The 18,776-nt window shown below is 36.5% G+C and overlaps 1 protein-coding gene across 1 annotated transcript; it reads left to right on the top strand.

Moving 5' to 3' along the window:
- The first annotated feature begins 303 nt into the window (after window positions 1-303).
- On the top strand, window positions 304-14,264 carry LOC147387805 (uncharacterized). Its single transcript, XM_086420799.1, has 4 exons — window positions 304-567; window positions 3,820-3,942; window positions 13,806-13,925; window positions 14,033-14,264. Exons 1-4 carry the CDS (start codon window positions 531-533, stop codon window positions 14,095-14,097), a joined length of 345 nt encoding a protein of 114 aa, XP_086276925.1. The 5' UTR covers window positions 304-530; the 3' UTR covers window positions 14,098-14,264.
- Window positions 14,265-18,776: the final 4,512 nt, after the last annotated feature.

Raw genomic sequence — 18,776 nt, 5'->3', positions numbered from 1 at the left:
TAGCAATCTGATCAATTTTACCCACAATCCGGATCCGAATCATACCGGACCAATTTTAAACCCAATCAACCAGGTGTTGGGCTAAGCCATCTTTGACAGGTCTGAACTGAACCCAAACCCGATCTTATCGATCTTGGTTTCAGGTTAACCTCAAACCAGACCAAAACCCAGATATCCGGTTCGGTATGGTTGGTTACCCTTACCCGATTGAACACCTCTAACCCAAACAAAAGAGAGGGCAAATCCTTCTAAATTAAGAAGTGAAAGTCTCTACTAATAGCTGTCTTTGAGCCGTCATTTTGCGCAGAAAGGGCTTGAAAAAGCGAAGACAAATATAAATAAAAATCTCTCTCTCTCTCTTTCTCTCTCTCTCGGAGAATAAGAACAAGTTAATACTACAGGAATTTGTTTGAAATCTGATGCATTTATCTCACAGAGGAGCTTAATTTGATCTTCGTTAATGACGAGTATCTGAAATTCTCTGTTTCGTTTCTGTTATTCTCCAACTGGTTGAGTGAAATAGAGATACGATGGGTTGTGCTGGATCATCTCAAACCAAAGGAGATGGTGAGATTCTTTATTCTCTGTATCCAATTTAGGTTTTTAAGTTTTTCTCCGTATTTCAATATTTGTTCTTATATTTCTCATAATTTGTACTAAATCGGTGATAAGTTTTATATTTCTGTGCGATTTTTGGATTTTAGTCGGTTGATTATGTTTATATGACAGGCATTTTAATTCATTGCTTAGATCAGTTTCCACATGTTGCTTTTGCATCGCTGCAATTGGATTTTGTTGAAGAATCTTGGAAATCTTAGGTTTCTTTGACATATTGTTTCCAATGGTGAAGTATGAAGCTGTTTTTTTTTTTTTTTTTTCCCCACTATTTTTGCGAATTTCAATGTTTAATGTAGTTGAATTATATGATGTTAGTTCTTATAAGATTATGTGATTTAAAAGGTTTATGTGAGAGATTGCGGTTGTTGAGCATAATAGAAATGAGGACGGCGAGATGGACGAGTCATAAGAATAGGAAGGAAAGCAAAAATGTGATCATTCGAAGAGATTTATGAACAACTCCAATAGGAGATGGAAAGAGTGCTTGATGTAATTTGTGGGATCTAAAAGTGTCAGAGAGAAGTAAAAAAAATGGCATAGATTGAAATAGTAAGAAGAGATATAGAGGAACATTCCTAATTATTGGTTCATGGTAGATTTAAGCAGTGAAATAGAGTTCATTTTGGTGATCCTAGTAGCTAGTCAAAGGTGTATGATGATGATGTGAGAGATTGATGCGAATAAAATTGGATGTCTCTTGCATATTAAAAAAATGTTGCTCATGGTTGGGTTCCACTTCCCTTAGGTACCTATCTTTGTGAAATAGGTAATTATGGGATCACCATCTATATTGTTAGCTAGTCACCTAGGGTCAACATGAAGTCCAACAAAGGGCAATTTCCGACGAGTGAGAATTGTTCGGATTCACTAACATTTCTTTTAAGTAAGGTTACAACTTGCAAGTGTGGTGGTTTTGTCTGTTTCACCCTTTTTATATCCCCTATCAATTATTGATCTAATTTCTTAGATGTACATTTTCGAATTGCCTTCTTTTTCACATTTAGTCAGGCATTGGCTAAGTGAGCTTTGGTCCTTGGTGAAAAGTGTCCCTTGAGTGTTTTTGATGCCTGTGTGCCATGCTATGTAGTTGACCTTACTACGGTAGGGATGTGGGAGCATATGATTGATGTGTTTTGTCCCGCATTTGGTCCAGACTCTTTTTTTTTTTTGTTTTTTTTTGGTGTGTGTGTTACTCATCATTTTAGTAAATATGCAAGCTTAAAAAAATTAGAAGAAAGTCTAGATATTTTGATTTCCTCTTCTTCCTTGTGCTGCTAGTATGGAGTTTGTACCTGTCATGATGAAAATCATTGATGTCTCAGGTAAATAATTTATGGTTGCAAAATTATGTAGATATGTTTAGTATGTTCTCGTAATAATATCACAATCAGAGTTACATTTGGTATTTCAATAGAAATTCTTCTCTACTACCCAGGTTTTTAAGTTTCTTTTTTCTCAGTCATATTCACCAAGTTGGTTATCTGGCATTTATATTACTTCAGTGTCTAAAGTGTCGTGGTTATGGTTTTGTTCATAGGTGTTTTATTGGACGAAGGTCCTCCAGTTCCAGTGTATATGATAATACCAATTACTTATGTACTATTGCATTTTCAGTTGCTGAGTTTTAAACAGATTGATGGCCATAAATTATTTTTCCTTTTTTCAATTACAGCCTCAAATTTTCTCTTCATGCTTTCTGACCATACTGTGTATTGTTGTCTGAGAGCATGTACTACGTATGCAATAGATAAATGTAATTGCAGGCATTCTTAATTGAGACCTTTGGCATATATGGTATCTTTGCACTTCTTGGCAGTGGATAGATAGATAAACATTGCATGTACCCTTGATTACCGAAGCAAAAAAAATGAGATTTATAACATCTATATATTCATCTATTATTTATTTTGGTTTGGATAGCCAGTTAGGGGGTGAGGACGGGTTCTGTATCCAGTTCATGATAGTGAACACACGAATTTTACAAACTTAGCCAGCTGGCATCCTCTCCCGCATTTTTTAGTTGTCTTGCAATCAGTACCTCAGTTGCAGTGGGCTCCTATAACATTCTAGCTATTCCTGAAAAATATGTTACTTGCAACTTCGGTAAGCATTCTGCCCTGCCAAACAGCGATATCTGATAGATGTGTTCCATTAGATGCCTCTCTTTTGTCCTTAATCTAGATGTGCATTTTCTTCGGGAATGATCCCCCTCCCCAAAAAATAAATAAATAAAAATTAATCCAATTCTCCAGATGTGTTTTCATTTATGGTCTGACAAGGCAGACAATTACTTAGTATGTTTTTATCGCAGGAGAAACCAAGGGTCAACAGGTCAGGTTTTGCTGCAATTACTTTGATACTCGGTCTAATTGGATTGGTTAATGGAATGTTTGTATAGCCTAACACTATGAATCTGGAATTTTTTCTGTTTTTTTTTTTTTTTTTTGATAGATACTATCAATCTGGAAATTCATGGATCCACAATAGATCAGTGTTGAGGATACTGGTTCCTTGAAGCATTTGTGTCACAAACTAATGTGGTCTAAGGGCAGGAATTATGTTGAGCTCGCAGCTGCATAATTAATGAAGATATTGAAATCTATCACTGATTAGAAAAGGAAATTTTTTGAGTTGTGTTCACATGCTTGTTATGCTTATCTCGCCTGACATACACAGGTTATATATTGTGTCTTTGTGAATTGTATGAGGTTATAAAAGGAAATATTATGACTTCACGTGCTTGAAATGCTTATCTTGCCTGACACACACGTCACATATATTATTTTTTAATCCAACTTAGCAAAGTTGGTAAAGGCATGCGGAGTGTTGATCCCATAACCTAGGCTCAAATCAGGTTGAACCTATCTTCACACTTCACATTTACTTCTAACAACCTTGCTTGCCTAGCAAAAAAAAAAAAACATTCTGTGTTGTTATGCTTTGACTCTAATATTGTCAAAACTGGCAGCTTGAAGTCTGGTTATTATCGAGATACTTTGCTAGAATTATATTGCCGTTTATATGTTAAGAGATGTTATACAGGACTCAGGCATACCATGCGCTCATGGGTCATGGAAAACCTAACTGCCCAACCGATGTTCTAACCATTTGTGATGCACTGACCCCTCAAACGAGAGGCAAATATTTTTAGAAGCCTTATTTTAATATAATTGTTGGTGTTGGTTTATGTTATGATCTCAGAGGGCATAAAAAAGATCCGAAAGCCAAGGCCTTGGAAACATTCTCAGCCAATAACAAGGATACAACTAAATCAGATGCGTGATGAGTTTTGGGACACTGCTCCTCACTATGGTGGCCGGAAAGGTACTCTTTCTCTGGTTACATAAATCAATAGGTTATTCGTTGTTAATGATGACATTTGCGCACATGCTATGATACATTTTAAGAACTTCATTTCAAAATGAGCTGTAGATTTTCCCTGAAGGTACAAACTTGAAAGTTGTGAGTGTTGATACCACATCCTGGGTTCAAAACCTGCCTTCACCGACTAATTACCAACCACTAACTCTCTTGCTTATCAAAAGAAAAACAGAAAAAAGAAAAGAACTTTAGATTTTTCCTGTAACTAAGATGATTATCGTAATTAGAATTCATATTTTCAACATTGTTAAAATGGCTTAATACACAAACATGCTATTCCTTAGTTGGTGAATGAGAAGACAAAGCTAAAGACCAGATTGTTTTCTTTCTTCCTATTTTTTCTTCTTGTCTCAAAATTCATTGTTTGAAATGAAACCTTAATACCCTGGTTACTATGTGGGAATTAACCAAGCAACAAAATGTTCCATATCATAAAAGTGAAGTCGGCTTAGTGATATTTGTTTGTCGCTATGTATTTTCATGCCATTAAACTTCACATCTGTTGAAACTCAATACGCAAACAGTGCTTGAACACATGAAGGTGCCACCTCGCCTTCATGTAACCACAGACCTGGGGTCGAACCCCCCCTCCCCTTTTTCATTGCAATCCAATTTTTCTAACTTTTTGACATCCTCAACCATTGTCACAGACTCTGGGCAGTACATCTGTCTAAAAATGCAAATAAGCTGCTCACATGTACTCATCAGGGGTCTCTATGTGCTCTTACCCAGCAAACAAACAATAAATAGCTGCTTTGGAAGATTTTTCCTTAACTGGGAATTTGTCATTTTCTAAGACTTAACCAACGTTTGTTATATTATCCATGCATTGTACGGTTTATTTTTCTTTTCTTCATTGGAAATGTTTCTTTTCTATTTCCTTATACTTTTACATTTCATTTTTTAATACAACATGTTGTAACTTAAAAATGGAGCACCAACTTTTGAGGAAGGAGACTTGGCTAAAGAAAGATAATCAACTGCCTTGAATTGGGTTTAGTAATAGAGTATGGAGTTTGAACATAGGTCAGATTAGGTTTTTGAGTAACCATCTTACACTTGACATTAAGCATGTACCACTTGATGAACCCCATTTGGAAGCTTAGCTTTTCTGTACTTAAAAGTGCTGGTGCCTATGTAACTTAATGGGCAGTGGAGTTCAGAAATTTGCTGGTGAAATTGAGTGGGAGTTCCATGTAGGAGCACTTTTGAAGTTTGACTATCGAATGTTGCTCACTTTAGGTAAGTGTTCTAAGATTACTGTAGGAAGAACTTACCATAAAAAGAAAGAAAATAGATGAGTTCTTTATAGCTTCCAGGCCCCAAACATTCCGGAAAAAGTGGAAGGTTTGGTGCAGATCTAGGGTTTCAAGGTGGAGAAAAAAAAAGAAAGAGAGAAAAGAGGGAATCATTGGGAATCATGTCCCATGATCATTACTCACATTTCCTTTTATATTAACGAAAGTAACTAGACAATAACGCTCTTACAAGCCCGTATAAAGACCAAAGAGTACATAAACATGTAGATATCTATCATGCCTAACTTGCTTAAAAATCTATCATATGATTCATGCTAATTCCCTTAGTCAATATATCCGTCAATTGTTGGTTTGTCTTCAAATAAGGAACACAAGTCTGGCCTCTCTTTAGCTTTTCTTTGACAAAATATCAATCGACCTCAATATGTTTTGTTCTATCATACTGAATTAGGTTATGCGCAATGCTCATTGCAGTCCTGTTATTGGACTACTGGTTATAAGGTCTTGAGCTACAGTAACTTACATACTCCATGTGCCATGGTCTTGTATTCTACCTCGGCACTAGCTTGAATGGCAACAAGTTGCTTCTTAAAAAAATAGTCGTGGGGGCAACTAAAAGGATTTTTTTTTTTTTTTTTGTGGGGGCAATAGTGGCAGATTTTTTAATCCACCACTAAAATCTGTTGCAATAGCTTACTGATCCATAGACTTTGAAAATTCTTGTGGGGGCAAGTGCCCCCACTGTAAATCCTCCCCTGTCAAGATGAGTGATTTTTGAAGCATGCATGAAACTAACAATGGTTGCAACATAGGGCTATATCCAATCGATTAAGAGATATATTAATTGAAAGACCCACCAATCATTGGAAGCTACCTACATCAGAGAATAATTTTCTTGATCCTTCAACTTGTGATTTTGCTTAATTGGTATGTTAACTGGTCTGGATGTACTTCCTCTAAGATAAAAATCCCTCTTTTAGACATGGCGACCTCAATACTGAGGAGTTCTTCAATGGCCTTAAAATCTCTTATCGCAGACTCATTCCCTAAGTATTCATTGAGGAATTTAATCTTTTCAGGAGAGTTCCTTGTAACCACAATGTCATCAGCATAGATGATCAAGGTAGTTATATTGTCTTGTGTATGCTCAGCAAAGTGTATGCTCAGTCCAACTCTGACTGTAACCCAATTTCTTCAATGCTCCTCTGAATCTGTCAAATCATGCTTTTGGTGATTGTTTCACCCATACAAAGCTTCTTGAGCTTATAGATATTATTTCTTTGCCCCATGGAGGTTGGAACTTATTAGTGTTCTCATGTACACCTCTTGTACCATGAAAAACTGCATTCTTCATGTCTGTTTGGTGCAATGGTCATGAGAAATTAGCTTCAAGGGACAATATCACTTTGATGATGTTCATCTTTGTTACTAGTGCAAAGGTTTCTTGATATTCTATTTTATAGGGGTCCCCTTAGCCACAAGCATCTTGTTATATCTGTTAATGGAACTTACGTCGGTGTACTTCATGGTGAACACCCATTTGCATCCAATCAACTGTTTTGCCTAGGAGGATCAATCAATTCTCACTTACCATTCTTCTCTGGAGCATTCATTTCCTCATACATCGAATCCTTCAATTCATGTTCGGGCAAAGCTTTCTATGAAAATAGTAGGCATAATAATTGAAAGAGGTGGAAACAACAAACTAGTGAAGTGCTGGAGATACTACAATTGGAGATAGGATGATGTGTGCTTGCCCTTTCAACAGTGATGGGAAGATGATAATCATCAATGAGAGCAAGTGAAGAGAAATTGCCAGGATTAGAAGAATGTGACTGGTGTGGCTGACCGATTGTGGTGGTGGTTGTAGTTGTGGTTCCCTTGTTCTCTTTATACTTTCAAGTCAATATTTTTAAAGTGTTGTTATCAAATGTAGAAGGATGAATAGGACCAAATAATGGAATAGGTACTCCTCTTCACCATAAATATTTTCCCATGAAGAGAGATATATCAAAGAGAAAAAACAAACAGAATCATAAAAGGACACAATCTTTTCGTAACTTGGGATGGTATCACTTGTAATCCTTATCAAGAAAAATATATTTGAGTGCCTTGAGATTGAACTTTGTGCAGTTAGGACGATGGACATGGACATAATAACAAAACACCAAAATACTTTTGGAGGTAAAGGAAATAATGGTCAAATTGGACAAAGAAGTTCATAAGGTGTTTTGTACTACAAAACTCGGGCCTAAAGTTACCCACCTGCAGTTTGTTGACGACATGCTAGTTTTTTTGGATGCTTCTCCTAGCCAAGTGTGCTTTCTTCGAGGTTTGATTTACTAGTTTGAGGTAGTGTTTGGTCTCCCAATCAATTTGAGGAAGAGCCAAATCTATGCTATTGGTGGTGTCCCTGATATCGAGGCTTGGGCATATTTTTTGGGTTGTCATGTTGATTCATTGCCTTGCTCTTATTTGGGTCTTCACCTGGGTGCTGCTACAAATCTTCTACGCCTTGGGAGATGATTGTGGACAGGGTTAGGAGGTGACTAGGTTCGTGGAAATCAAAGCATCTCTCAAAAGGGGGGAAATTGATTCTAACTAGGAGCACCCTTCTAGCATTCCAATCCACTTTTTTTTCACTTTTCACTCTGCCTAGCAAAATTAAAGATCAATTGCAAAAATTGGTGAGGGATTTCCTTTGGAATGATAGTCGTGGTAATTGTAAGTTCCATATGGTGAATTGGAAGTTAAGATGTCTGCCTAGAAAGTTGGGTGGCCTTGGGATTTGGAGGTTTAGATCCGTTAATAGTGCATTGTTGGGGAAGTGGGTTTGGCATTTTGGAGTTGAGAAGGAGGAATTTTGGAGGAAACTAATAGCAGCTAAGTTCAGGGAGGATCCTTTTGGTTGGGAGACTAAGCCGAGTAGACTTTCTTTTGGGTGTGGAGTGTGGAGAGGTATCTCTGAGATGGGACTTTCTTTGGGTGAGCACATTCGGTTTGAAGTGGGTATATGAGATCGTATTCGTTTGTGGGAAGATCGTTGGTGCAGTGATACCTTCTTAAAGTTCTTGTTCCTTCGTCTTTATTCCTTATCCGTGAGGAAAAGAATGTATGTCTCTGCGTTTCTGATTCCTAATGAGAGGGGTGAGTCATAGGATCTCGGTCTTGGAAGAAGATTGAATGATTAGGAAATTGATGATGCAATCTTTATCATTGAATTACTAACCTTGACGGGTCCTTCGTTGGATAGGACAGGTCGTCGAGTGTGGAAACCTTGTGCTGGTAGTCGCTTCCCTATTAGTTCTTTCTACTTGCTTCTTGAAGGCCGCCAAGAAGTGTGTTTCTCTTATTCCGCTATTTGGGCTTCTAAGATTCCTTCAAAGGTTTCTTTTGTCATGTGGTTGGCGACTTTTAATAGACTCCCCATGTTGCATGTGTAGAGTTAATGGTGAGTCTGTGGACCACGTTCTCATTCACTGTGAGATGGTTTTTCTTGTCTAGTCATACTTTCTCTTATTATTTAAGGTCTCTTTGGTGTCTTCCTGGCTCACTTGTCTCTTTTCTATTTGGTTGGAAGTCCCCATCCTTCTCTGGTAGGTTGAAGATTCTTTGGAAGCTAACGCCTTTTGTTATTTGTTGGGGTTTGTGGAAAGAAAGGAATATGCGCACTTTTGATAGGACTGAGAGTAACATGCAAGAGCTTCTCTATAACATTTTTGGTTTGCTCTTCTTTTGGAGCAAGCAATTTAAGGAATTTAGGGGCTTCCTTTTGGAAGATTTTATATTTAGATAGGATAATGTAATCAAGGAGTGATAGTGTCTTTGTTTGTTGTTTTTGTTTGTGGCTTGTTTGCTCCTTTCCTTCGAGGACTTCTTGTACTCTCATTAATAAAACTTTTACTTATATAAAAAAACAACTTCAAACCAATTTTTTTCCTAAAATTTGCATAGCAAACAAGAGTGCACACAAGCTTAAGGAGATGTCTATTTGGCAATATTATGTTGTGGCGCTTCTGCACATATATTGTGATGTTCAATTTCATGCTCAGCAAGGTATAACTTTAAACCAGAAAAACTATTCCCTCCATTGTCGTATCTTAAGTTTTTTAAAGGTTCATCAAATTGGGTGCATATCATTTTATGAAAAGTCGGGAAAATATACTCCGCTCTTAGGTTCCATCAGATATACCCAAGCGCTACGGGTACAATTATCCACAAAAAAAAAGAGTAAGGTTTGGTGGTTTGGGGAGGAGACATGTTCCCCCCACTTTGTTCAGGGGCCATTTTTTATGGACTAGGATGCCCAAGCGAGATCTCTCATGGAGGAGTTGATGGCATGTGGAGCTTGATTGACTAGGTCGCTATATTTTTCATGTGATAACTTTGTCCGACATGTGTTAGTGCTTATGACATTAGCCATAAAAAGTTGTTGACATCATCATCCTTTTATATCCCACACTTATATGTATAGGATCCCATGGGTGAAGGTGCCACCTTGGTGAGGTGGGAAAGTCTGTGAGTGGTAATACAATAGACCTAGGATCAAAACCCTGTCTTGAATTATTTAAACCTAACCACCCCCCACCACACACACACACACACAAGGGACCCAAGGCTCTTAAAGAGAGGGACCATCTTTTTGATACCATGTAACACCTCCTTGGGAAAATATACTCCGCTCTAACTTTGATAACTCGCTTACAACCAACCCAGTGCTCGACACCCATACCACCAAGGCAACCTTTGCTCAAAGTCACATTGACACATGCTGCCTATTACACTTTTGTGCACTATGTCATCACTCCAAAAGTGGTTTTCCTTTTCCATCTTGGCATCCAACACCAGCAATTTCTCCGCCTTTGTGCATTGCACTTTATTGACCATTTGGTTCCTTGCTTGCTTCTGTCTAATATTAGTACAACCCAAGCATCATCACTAGTGCACCTAAGACGTGCACTAGTCTTTCTCCTACAGTCCTTTAACTTGGATGACGACATCTAATAAGTTGCCAAATCGCCCCTCATGGTGTTCCCCTGACTACCCTTGCCCAGGTTCAACAAGTTGTAAAACTGCATTTGATGTTGTTCCTCCAACTTTGTTGGCCTGGGTCCATTAAGTCACCAAAACCACCTCGTAGGGAATTCCTCTAGCTTCATTTCCCTGAGTCAGTAACTTGCTGACAAATTTTCTCTCAAGGCGTTTTCTAAGTTCAGTGGCCCGGGCCCATCCAGTTGCAAAATAATGTTTCACTGCATTCCTATAATAATAATAAAAATCCTGGGTCGAATAGGTTGCAAAACTGCTTCTCATCATGTTCTTATAACTCTGTTGCCTCAGGTTTATCAAACTACTTGAAAAAAATCCCCTCTCATCATTGTTTTGGCTTAGTTGATCTGTGTCCAACAAGTTATAAATATAAAAAATCGCCTCTCAGGTGTTCCTTTATCCATGTTCAAAATTTCGTGTTGGTTTAAAATGTTTTGGCAGCACATTTTGGTTTGAGCCAAAAATTAATGTGAAACATTGAATGTTTTGAATGTCTTGGAATGTTCAGTTGAAATCACTCCAGTTTTTCTCTTGATCTTTATATTGTCTTGAAACGAGATTTTAAACCTTGTCTTTTAACTTCAATGGCCTTGGGCCAGTGATTTACCAAAAATACTTTCATGGTGCTCCTCTATTTTCACTATCAGGTCTTGCAAATTACCAAAAAACTACTTGCTTAACTTCATATTGTTGGGAACTACCCCTTGACACTATGTTACAACGTCAACTCTTTTGACATTCTTTGTTGCTTGGGATTGATACTCTGTTGGCATTGATGCATCTATGTCAATCCTTAGATGCTGTTAGCCTTAGTCCAACAGGAAACTATCGGCATTTAATTATACCCTTTTGACTTTTGGCCCCAATACGCTCTCCAGTGCCACCAACACCTCTTTCCATGCCAAAGTTGCCTGTCTCTTGGCATCCCTGAAGTTTTTATCGTAAATTTGCTTGCTCCTCTCAACACCCATGACTTTGTTATGCCAATAATGCTTACATTATGTTCTACACCAATTGACATTGTAGTATCAAAAGTTGCCTCCTTTTGGTGTCCTATGCTTGCTCTTTGCTAGCTATCTCACCAAGTGTCTACACTTGCATTTGAGTGTTGGAAGACATTGCTCACCCAATGCCTATGCTCCCATCTTAGTCCCTTGCGTTCTCTCCCAACAATTCTCCACCTTGGCACTCGATAACCTGGTTTGCATTAATCTAGTGCCATGGGCCTTATTTCTTGCGTTATGGCAGCCCAAAAAACTTGTTACCTTACACCATCATTGTCCAAGTGAACCGAAGCCCATTGCCCTCATTCAACTTTGTTTGGCTCTATGTGCACACGTTATTGTCAAGCCCAACAAACGTGCTCAACCTTGTTGCGTTCTCATTCAAGCTTAACGAATACCCCACAGCGCTTGGAGAAACAAAAATTTCTCGCTTCCATGACCCAATGCGCCATTGCTCAATTTGCCTTGCCTACTTATACTATTCTCGCCAAGATGCCCTTGGCTACCCATGCACCCATTCTCAAAAAGCTTTTGCAGCTTGTTGCACCAACCAGCGTCAATCCCATGATGCCAATATATTTGGCTTAGTAACTTGCTTATGTTTGACAAACCTAAGCATCACCACCCTCTGTTCGATGATTGACGACACCTCTACCCTTTGCTTTAGGTGCCCCTAGGACACTATTGTTGTATTGCTCCTAGCTCCCTTGGATTTGCACTCGGCAACCCAACATCTTATTGTCCTGAGCTGTCTCCCACATCAACAATGCGCCAATGACCCTATCAATATTGCTGCATCGTGGTGCCAACACTTTCTTGATTTTCATGACATTGTCAAGGTGTTCACCTAGTTGGGCCACTCCATTCACGGTTCCGTCATGATTGGCCATTTGAGCTTCAAGGATATCCAGGCTCTCTCTATTCATCTTTGGTGCTTGTGGCTTGTCAGCAATAGTCACTTTCTAGTTGTAGTTCCAGATGAATTATAGGATCTGGAAGTTCACTCTAGTACCAATTCTCATAGGCATGATCTTTGTAATGCTAGGTGTGCTGTGCTTGCTATCTTGACCTGCAACTAAGCCAAAGAAAGGCCATGCATACGATGCGACACAAGCAAGCAATATTGATTTTGAAAGGAAAAATAGCGGAGAAAATACTCAAAAGTAGCTTTGGTTACAGAAATGGATTGCAACTTGCAAGGTTTTAGATACTCCCATGACTCTTTGGCCTGTAACCATTCATGTTTCCTCAAAAAGGATGCTAAATCTTTTCGTGCATAAAGAATGAAAGCATCCAAATTTGAGCCCATCAGCCCAATCATATTGACCCATGTTTCCAAAAAATTCCACTACACTCCTAGGACCTAGACACAACATGGACATGACCATGATGACTGGGTTCAATGGGAGCTAAGGTGAACTGTTTTTGTTGTGGGCATCCCTAGATATCCTTATATCTCCATAATAGTTATATTTGTTCTAGGATCTTGTTTAAACTTTTGGATATTTTTTTTCCTCAATTGACATGTGCAAGAACTTCGATTTCAATGGTGATAATCTTCAAGTGGAATCTACCATGTCTTCTACTCTAACTGTCATGAGAAGTTTAACTGGGAAGTAGGACGAGAACTTTGATTTCAATGGACTATTCTTTCATAAAAGGTAGGTTGAAGAAAAAATTCCGACTGTGCATCCAACTGTGAGATTGCTGAAACTTATTAGGGTCAATTCTTATGTAACAAGCTTTCTATACTTCAAAATCACTCACTCCAACTCCAACTCCAAATCCAACTAACTACCGCTTCCAAGCACACCCTCAGTTTAATGTGTAAACGTCTGTGTCAGAGGGGATGGTTGGAGGTTACCTTAGATAAACATCCTTGTAGTAATAGTATTATGCTGTAGTTATTTTTCGACAAGTGTATCTATCTTCTCTACCCAAAATGTATTCAACTGATGAAAGAATGTTAAAGAGTAGCCTCATTGTAAAACTAATATTTTAAATAAAGAACTTGAGCGAAGTATCGAGTTTTCATTTTTCAATAAGCCAAATTCAACAAATTTTACTGATAAAAAAAAAAAAAAAAAAGAGAGAGAGGGCTGCTATTGGCACCCCAACTTTACTTATTACACCCCAATAAAAAATAAAGAAAGTAAGTGAATAGTTGAGAATAAGTTGAAGTTGGGGTGCCAATAGAAACTCTTGTTTTCTTTTCTAGATTTCTATTTTATGAGCCTAATCATAATTGTAAACAACTACTGAAATTGTTTGAACGAGTTTTATAATGTTTTGTAATGTTGAGATTATAATTTTAGCGAAGCCTTAGTAATTTTTGAACTAGTGTGTTTTAATCTTTAATTGGGGTGATAAATAATAAGTAAATTTTGGGGCGCCAATTGCAGCTCCAAAAAAAAAAGAGTTCAGCGGCATTTCCAATGCAGGTCGAAACATAGTGAGACATGATTACTAACATCAAGAACCATATTATTTTCAGAGATATGGGATGCACTGCGAGCGGCAGCTGAAGCTGATTTAACACTTGCACAAGCAATAGTTGACAGTGCTGGTGTCATCGTTTCAAGTGCTGACTTGACAACTTGCTATGATGAAAGAGGTATATTATCTATCATACACCATTCCTTTACTTTATTCTCCATTGTCCTGTATGCATCCAAAACTCTTGAAAAAATTATTTGATCTCTAACAGAACCTCTACCGCAGGTGCCAAGTATGAAATTCCTAAGTATGTTTTGAGTGAGCCGGTCAATTTGATTCGAGACAGTTGATGACTACAGAGAGAAAAATTGAAGATCTTACTTCAGTAAGAGTAAAATGTAAATCATGTAAAGTACTCCCATTCTGTTTCTACATCTTTTACTTAGCACTCTTAACATTTGGATTCACTTTGACTTCTCAAGCATTTGATCAAAACATCTGTTTGGTTTTTCTGAAATATCTGACTTGGATACTGTTATTGGTGTCATGTAGAATAAAAACCGTGTGAAAGAATTGGAAAAATTGATCTGTCCATCGATGAACTCACGTTGGTCGGGTATTAGAGGTTACTAGTCTTAAAAGCTATATTCTCTATTTGACATGGAGCCTCCAATGCTAAAGGAAAATCTGAGAAATGTTTGTGTATCGTTTTCAATACTTGAGGGCTCAAAATTATTCGGCTTCCTCAATTTCATGTCAGATTTCCCCATTTCAGATACCCGTACAGCTCCACCTGAAAACATTTCTTTGGTCAAGTTTACAATTTGACCGATTTTATGCTCTATTACACAAAATTTAAAGGGAAGAAATCTGGTATGAAATTGAGGGATCTCAAATAATTTTGAGCCCTTCAAATACCATTGGGAAATCTCACACAAAATGCCCAGGCAGCTTTTCTAAAATCATTACATATTGGCAGTGGCATGAGTGATGCATCTGATGCTCAAGTAGTGATACCATAGTTGTTATTGAAAAATAATGGAGTTCTTTTTTTCTTTCTTAAATAACATAATGAGAGAAGGTGAAGCCTCCTTTGGGGGGATTCTTACGTCGGATAATTTGATTCTACGTAGTTGGATTATTCCAAAATTTTTGTCCCGTATGTATGACATATATGGGGAATCTGTTAATTATACTTTTATTCATTATCCTTTCTCTTGGGGCATTTGGATGCATTTTCTAACACATTTCCAGGTTGATTGGATTTTACCTCATACGTTCTTTTCATTTTTGGAAGGAAGGTGTGTTTCAATATCTTCTCTCTTGAAAAATAACATCTTTAGGCTCTTCTTTCAATTATTGTTTGGGGTCTTTAGAAAAAGAGAAATAACAGGGTCTTCCATGTGAAGGAAACTATGTTTCAAAATGTGTTATTGGATATTTTGAGTCTGCTTTTACCTTTAATCGAAGGTTAACAAGAGTTTCTTGGGATTATCTTTTGAGAATTTTGTGTTTAGATGGGATTCTCTTTGTGATGGGTGGGATGGCAGTGTTGTTTGTTTTTATTTTGTTTTTCTTCACTTCTTGCTTTTCCGTTAAAAAAAAAAATTAAAAAAGCGGAGTAGAGGTGGTTCTACACCAAATTTTGGAACTCACAAATACTCCCACCTTTACATTTAAACTTAATATAATCAAAAGATAATTTTTGTCAAAATCAAGAAAATTGCAGCCTATTTTCTTTGAATAACAGTTGTTAGTTTTCAAAATTGCGAACATATAATTTTTTACTATTCTAAGAGCCTTTAATAAATATTTTAAATTACAGATAACCCTTTTTATATGTGTGCACCACCTTCTCTAGTATAATCTAAAGAATAAGTGATTAATTTTAAAAATTAAATTCATTAGTTGGTTATAGAATTTAAGGGTGTTTTTAGGAAGATCTTTTACTTAGATGGGATTTGGTTTATTGTTTTTAACTAGGATTTTTTTTCCTTTCCCCCTTGTATGTGGGTAGGTCTCTCGACCTCTTTTTGTTTTTAATTATCAAAAATAAAATTAATTATATATCAAATTTATTGTCATTAAAAAATTACAATTTTAAAGACCAATTATCCCCTACTTTAAAAGAGAAAAACATTTTTCTCAACAAAAAAAAAAAAAAGCCATTTTCAAATTCTTCAATCTCCCTACTTCATATCAGTCACCTTCAATCTCAACGGTAAATTTATATTCAAAATTTCAATCTCTTACTTTTAAAGATCTTATCTTTCCTTGAGGTATAAAAGTTAAAGAAAATATAATCTAAAGGTTGAAGATAAGGGTAAAATATTTAAAAAAAAAACAAAAGAATCTGTGTTATATTCATTCTCTATGCAGGATATTCATTGTTTGCCAAATATAAATAATACTAAATGAGCTATTCTCGTTATACAAATACCATTCTAAATAAATAAATGAAGTTCATAATCAATCAAACCAATTTATTAATGTTACCATTTATTATTATTATTATGGGTAAGGTGAACTTGTGATCAGTCATGGGGAAGATCGAGATTAGCAAAGGGCATTAGCGTTCATTCTACGCTAGTGTACTGTTGTTCCCATGGTCCTTATGGTCAAAATAATGTTGATGCATTTCTCATTAATAAATCGTCACAAAAAAATTCAAAAAAAAAAAAAAAAAAATGAAGATCGATTAGAAGTCATCTGTTGAGGGTCGAAAAATAAAATGCTAGTTTATTTATTTATTCATCTTCAACATTTAGTCAAAAAAAAAAATTTTGATTTTCTTTTCAAAATTAGTCATCTTCAATCTTTAAGAACAATATAGGAATTTTTTTTTCTAAAAAAAATTGAAAATGATGGATTTAAAATTTATTTACCCTATAGATAAGAGTTTGAAAATGACAATCAAGAGGTTTTGACTTGGAAGAGAGTGCATTTAGGTCATTTTACATCATCTCTCAGGGAAAACCTAGGTTTTGGCTTGGGGAGTGTCTCAAATAATGATTAAAACGTGGAGGTCTCTTTCTTTGTTTCCAACCACAGAAATGAAATTATAAGAAGAAGATGGTGACCCACCATGCATCATCTTCGAAGGCCACATTGAGTTGATGTACAAAATTCAACATTTTTTTTCAATGGAGGACAGATCAGATTGATAGAGAGATTCATTGTGGAACAACTATTATTACTTCAATTCTTTGGGAAACTGATGTCATGGTCTAGGACTATTATTACATTCAAAGCTCCTAAACCCCAAAATTGCCACGTGGCATACTTAAATTGGGCCCACAGATCCACACATTAGAAATCAGCCAGATTGGTGATTTCTAAGTCATGGATTTGAGCAATTTGTTTCATTGGCCTTGAAACCCAATGCTTTCAAGGCTGAAAAATAAAAAAAAAGGTATTTTATAAACACCCCCTGTAAAATTTGGTGATATTAAGTTTACCCCCTTGCAAAATTCAAGACTTTGTTACCCTTATCTTGACCATCAGTCGAGGTTGAAATTTTGATTTTTTTCAAAATGCTTTTTAAATACTTAAATTATTAAATAAAAAATATATATTATTGTCAAGGGGGGTAAATCTAATACCACCAATTTTACAGGGGGTGTTACTAAAATAATCAAATAAAAATCACCAATCAAGCTCATTTTTTATAATTAACTCTTTAATTTGTGGGCCCAATATTTATACTTATTTGATCATTGTAGAGATGGCCCACCAATTAAGTTCTGCAGAGTTGGTGGGACTGTTTTGTAGTCAAAAACAGGTAATATTTTACATCTTACATTAATAAAAATGAGTGAAGATTTCAAAGGAGATTGGGACAGGTTGTTGGAATGTGAATGAGTATTTGTTTGACAATCTTAAATTCCAGTCATGATCTTTTGTTTGATTCAGGACAGAAATTAGGGCTGTCAATTAATCGGATCAGACACCAAAACCGATCCATTTTGACTCAATAACTTCAGATATGGACAAGGGATTTGGGTTTCGATAAGGATCCAATTTTATAACTTACGAATCAATTCTGGATCGACCACTAAGACCCATGATTTTAAAACTCGTTTTAATGTCTCGTCTCATTTCGTTTCGTTCAAAAACACGTTAGGTTTGAGATGACTTGTCAATCCATCTCGTTGGCTGTCTCGGACGAGATTTAAAACCATGTCAAGACCCTGATTTGATACAATGTGAGAAACTAGGTTTTGTTTTGTTTAAATATATGAAGTTTGTTTATATATTTTTTAAGTTGGATTTTATTTGATTCGATCCTGACCCTTTATTATCAGATCAGATAAGATTCCCAATTTTTTTATTTGATAAAACTCTGAACCAATAAAGGTACAATCCAATCCTAATGAGATTGGTTTTGGATCTGGTATGATCCTTATTGGATTTGATTCCAACTTCTACCTCACTATCGATCAATAATGTTTTTATCAGTTCATCAATGTACACTATAATACAATACATCATATCCTAATACTCTAATATTTATCATGATCAAATTAGGGTAGGGGTAGGGTATCCATGGGTTGGTTTCAGTTCCATTCCTAAATGATCCAAAATTGGAATCATTAAATTTTCTTGATTCCGGTCTCTGCTAACTTCAATTCTAAAATTAATGGAATCAAAATCAAAATTCTCTTTAATTTGAATAATGATTTTCTGACGCCCCCCTCCCGACCTACACCCCCATCACAGAACCATAGATTATTTTCCTCGAGATACATGGACTGTATCCCAAGGCAAATGATCTACAATTTTGTGATGGGGGCGTTAGATTATCACAACTCCTTTAAATTTTCACAATCCATAGTACATGGCGATTCAAGCTCTCAATCAATTTAATATTTTAGACTCGATTCTGATTTAGCCACATAGCATACTCTACCGACACCCTGACGTGACAGGCTTGAGAATCGTAGATCTGTTCTCTTCAAGATACATAACTACAGTTCCCTATAAAAAAGTGTAGTTTTGTATCCCGAGGAAAGCAGATGTACAGTTCCTC

This window comes from Akebia trifoliata, chromosome 13 (genome assembly GCF_017979445.1).
Source record: "Akebia trifoliata isolate Shusen 1 chromosome 13, ASM1797944v1, whole genome shotgun sequence".
Lineage (NCBI taxonomy): Eukaryota > Viridiplantae > Streptophyta > Magnoliopsida > Ranunculales > Lardizabalaceae > Akebia > Akebia trifoliata.
The sequence above is the reverse complement of the archived record's forward strand: the minus strand, read 5'-3'. Positions and strand labels throughout refer to the sequence as shown.

Bases quoted from the DNA above. Each gene is read 5' to 3' on its own strand.
- LOC147387805 (XM_086420799.1), top strand. From the start codon at position 531: ATGGGTTGTGCTGGATCATCTCAAACCAAAGGAGATG. The intron at 568-3,819 runs GTGAGATTCTTT...TTATGATCTCAG, and splicing joins ATCTCAAACCAAAGGAGATG to AGGGCATAAAAAAGATCCGA. The intron at 13,926-14,032 runs GTATATTATCTA...CCTCTACCGCAG, and splicing joins AACTTGCTATGATGAAAGAG to GTGCCAAGTATGAAATTCCT.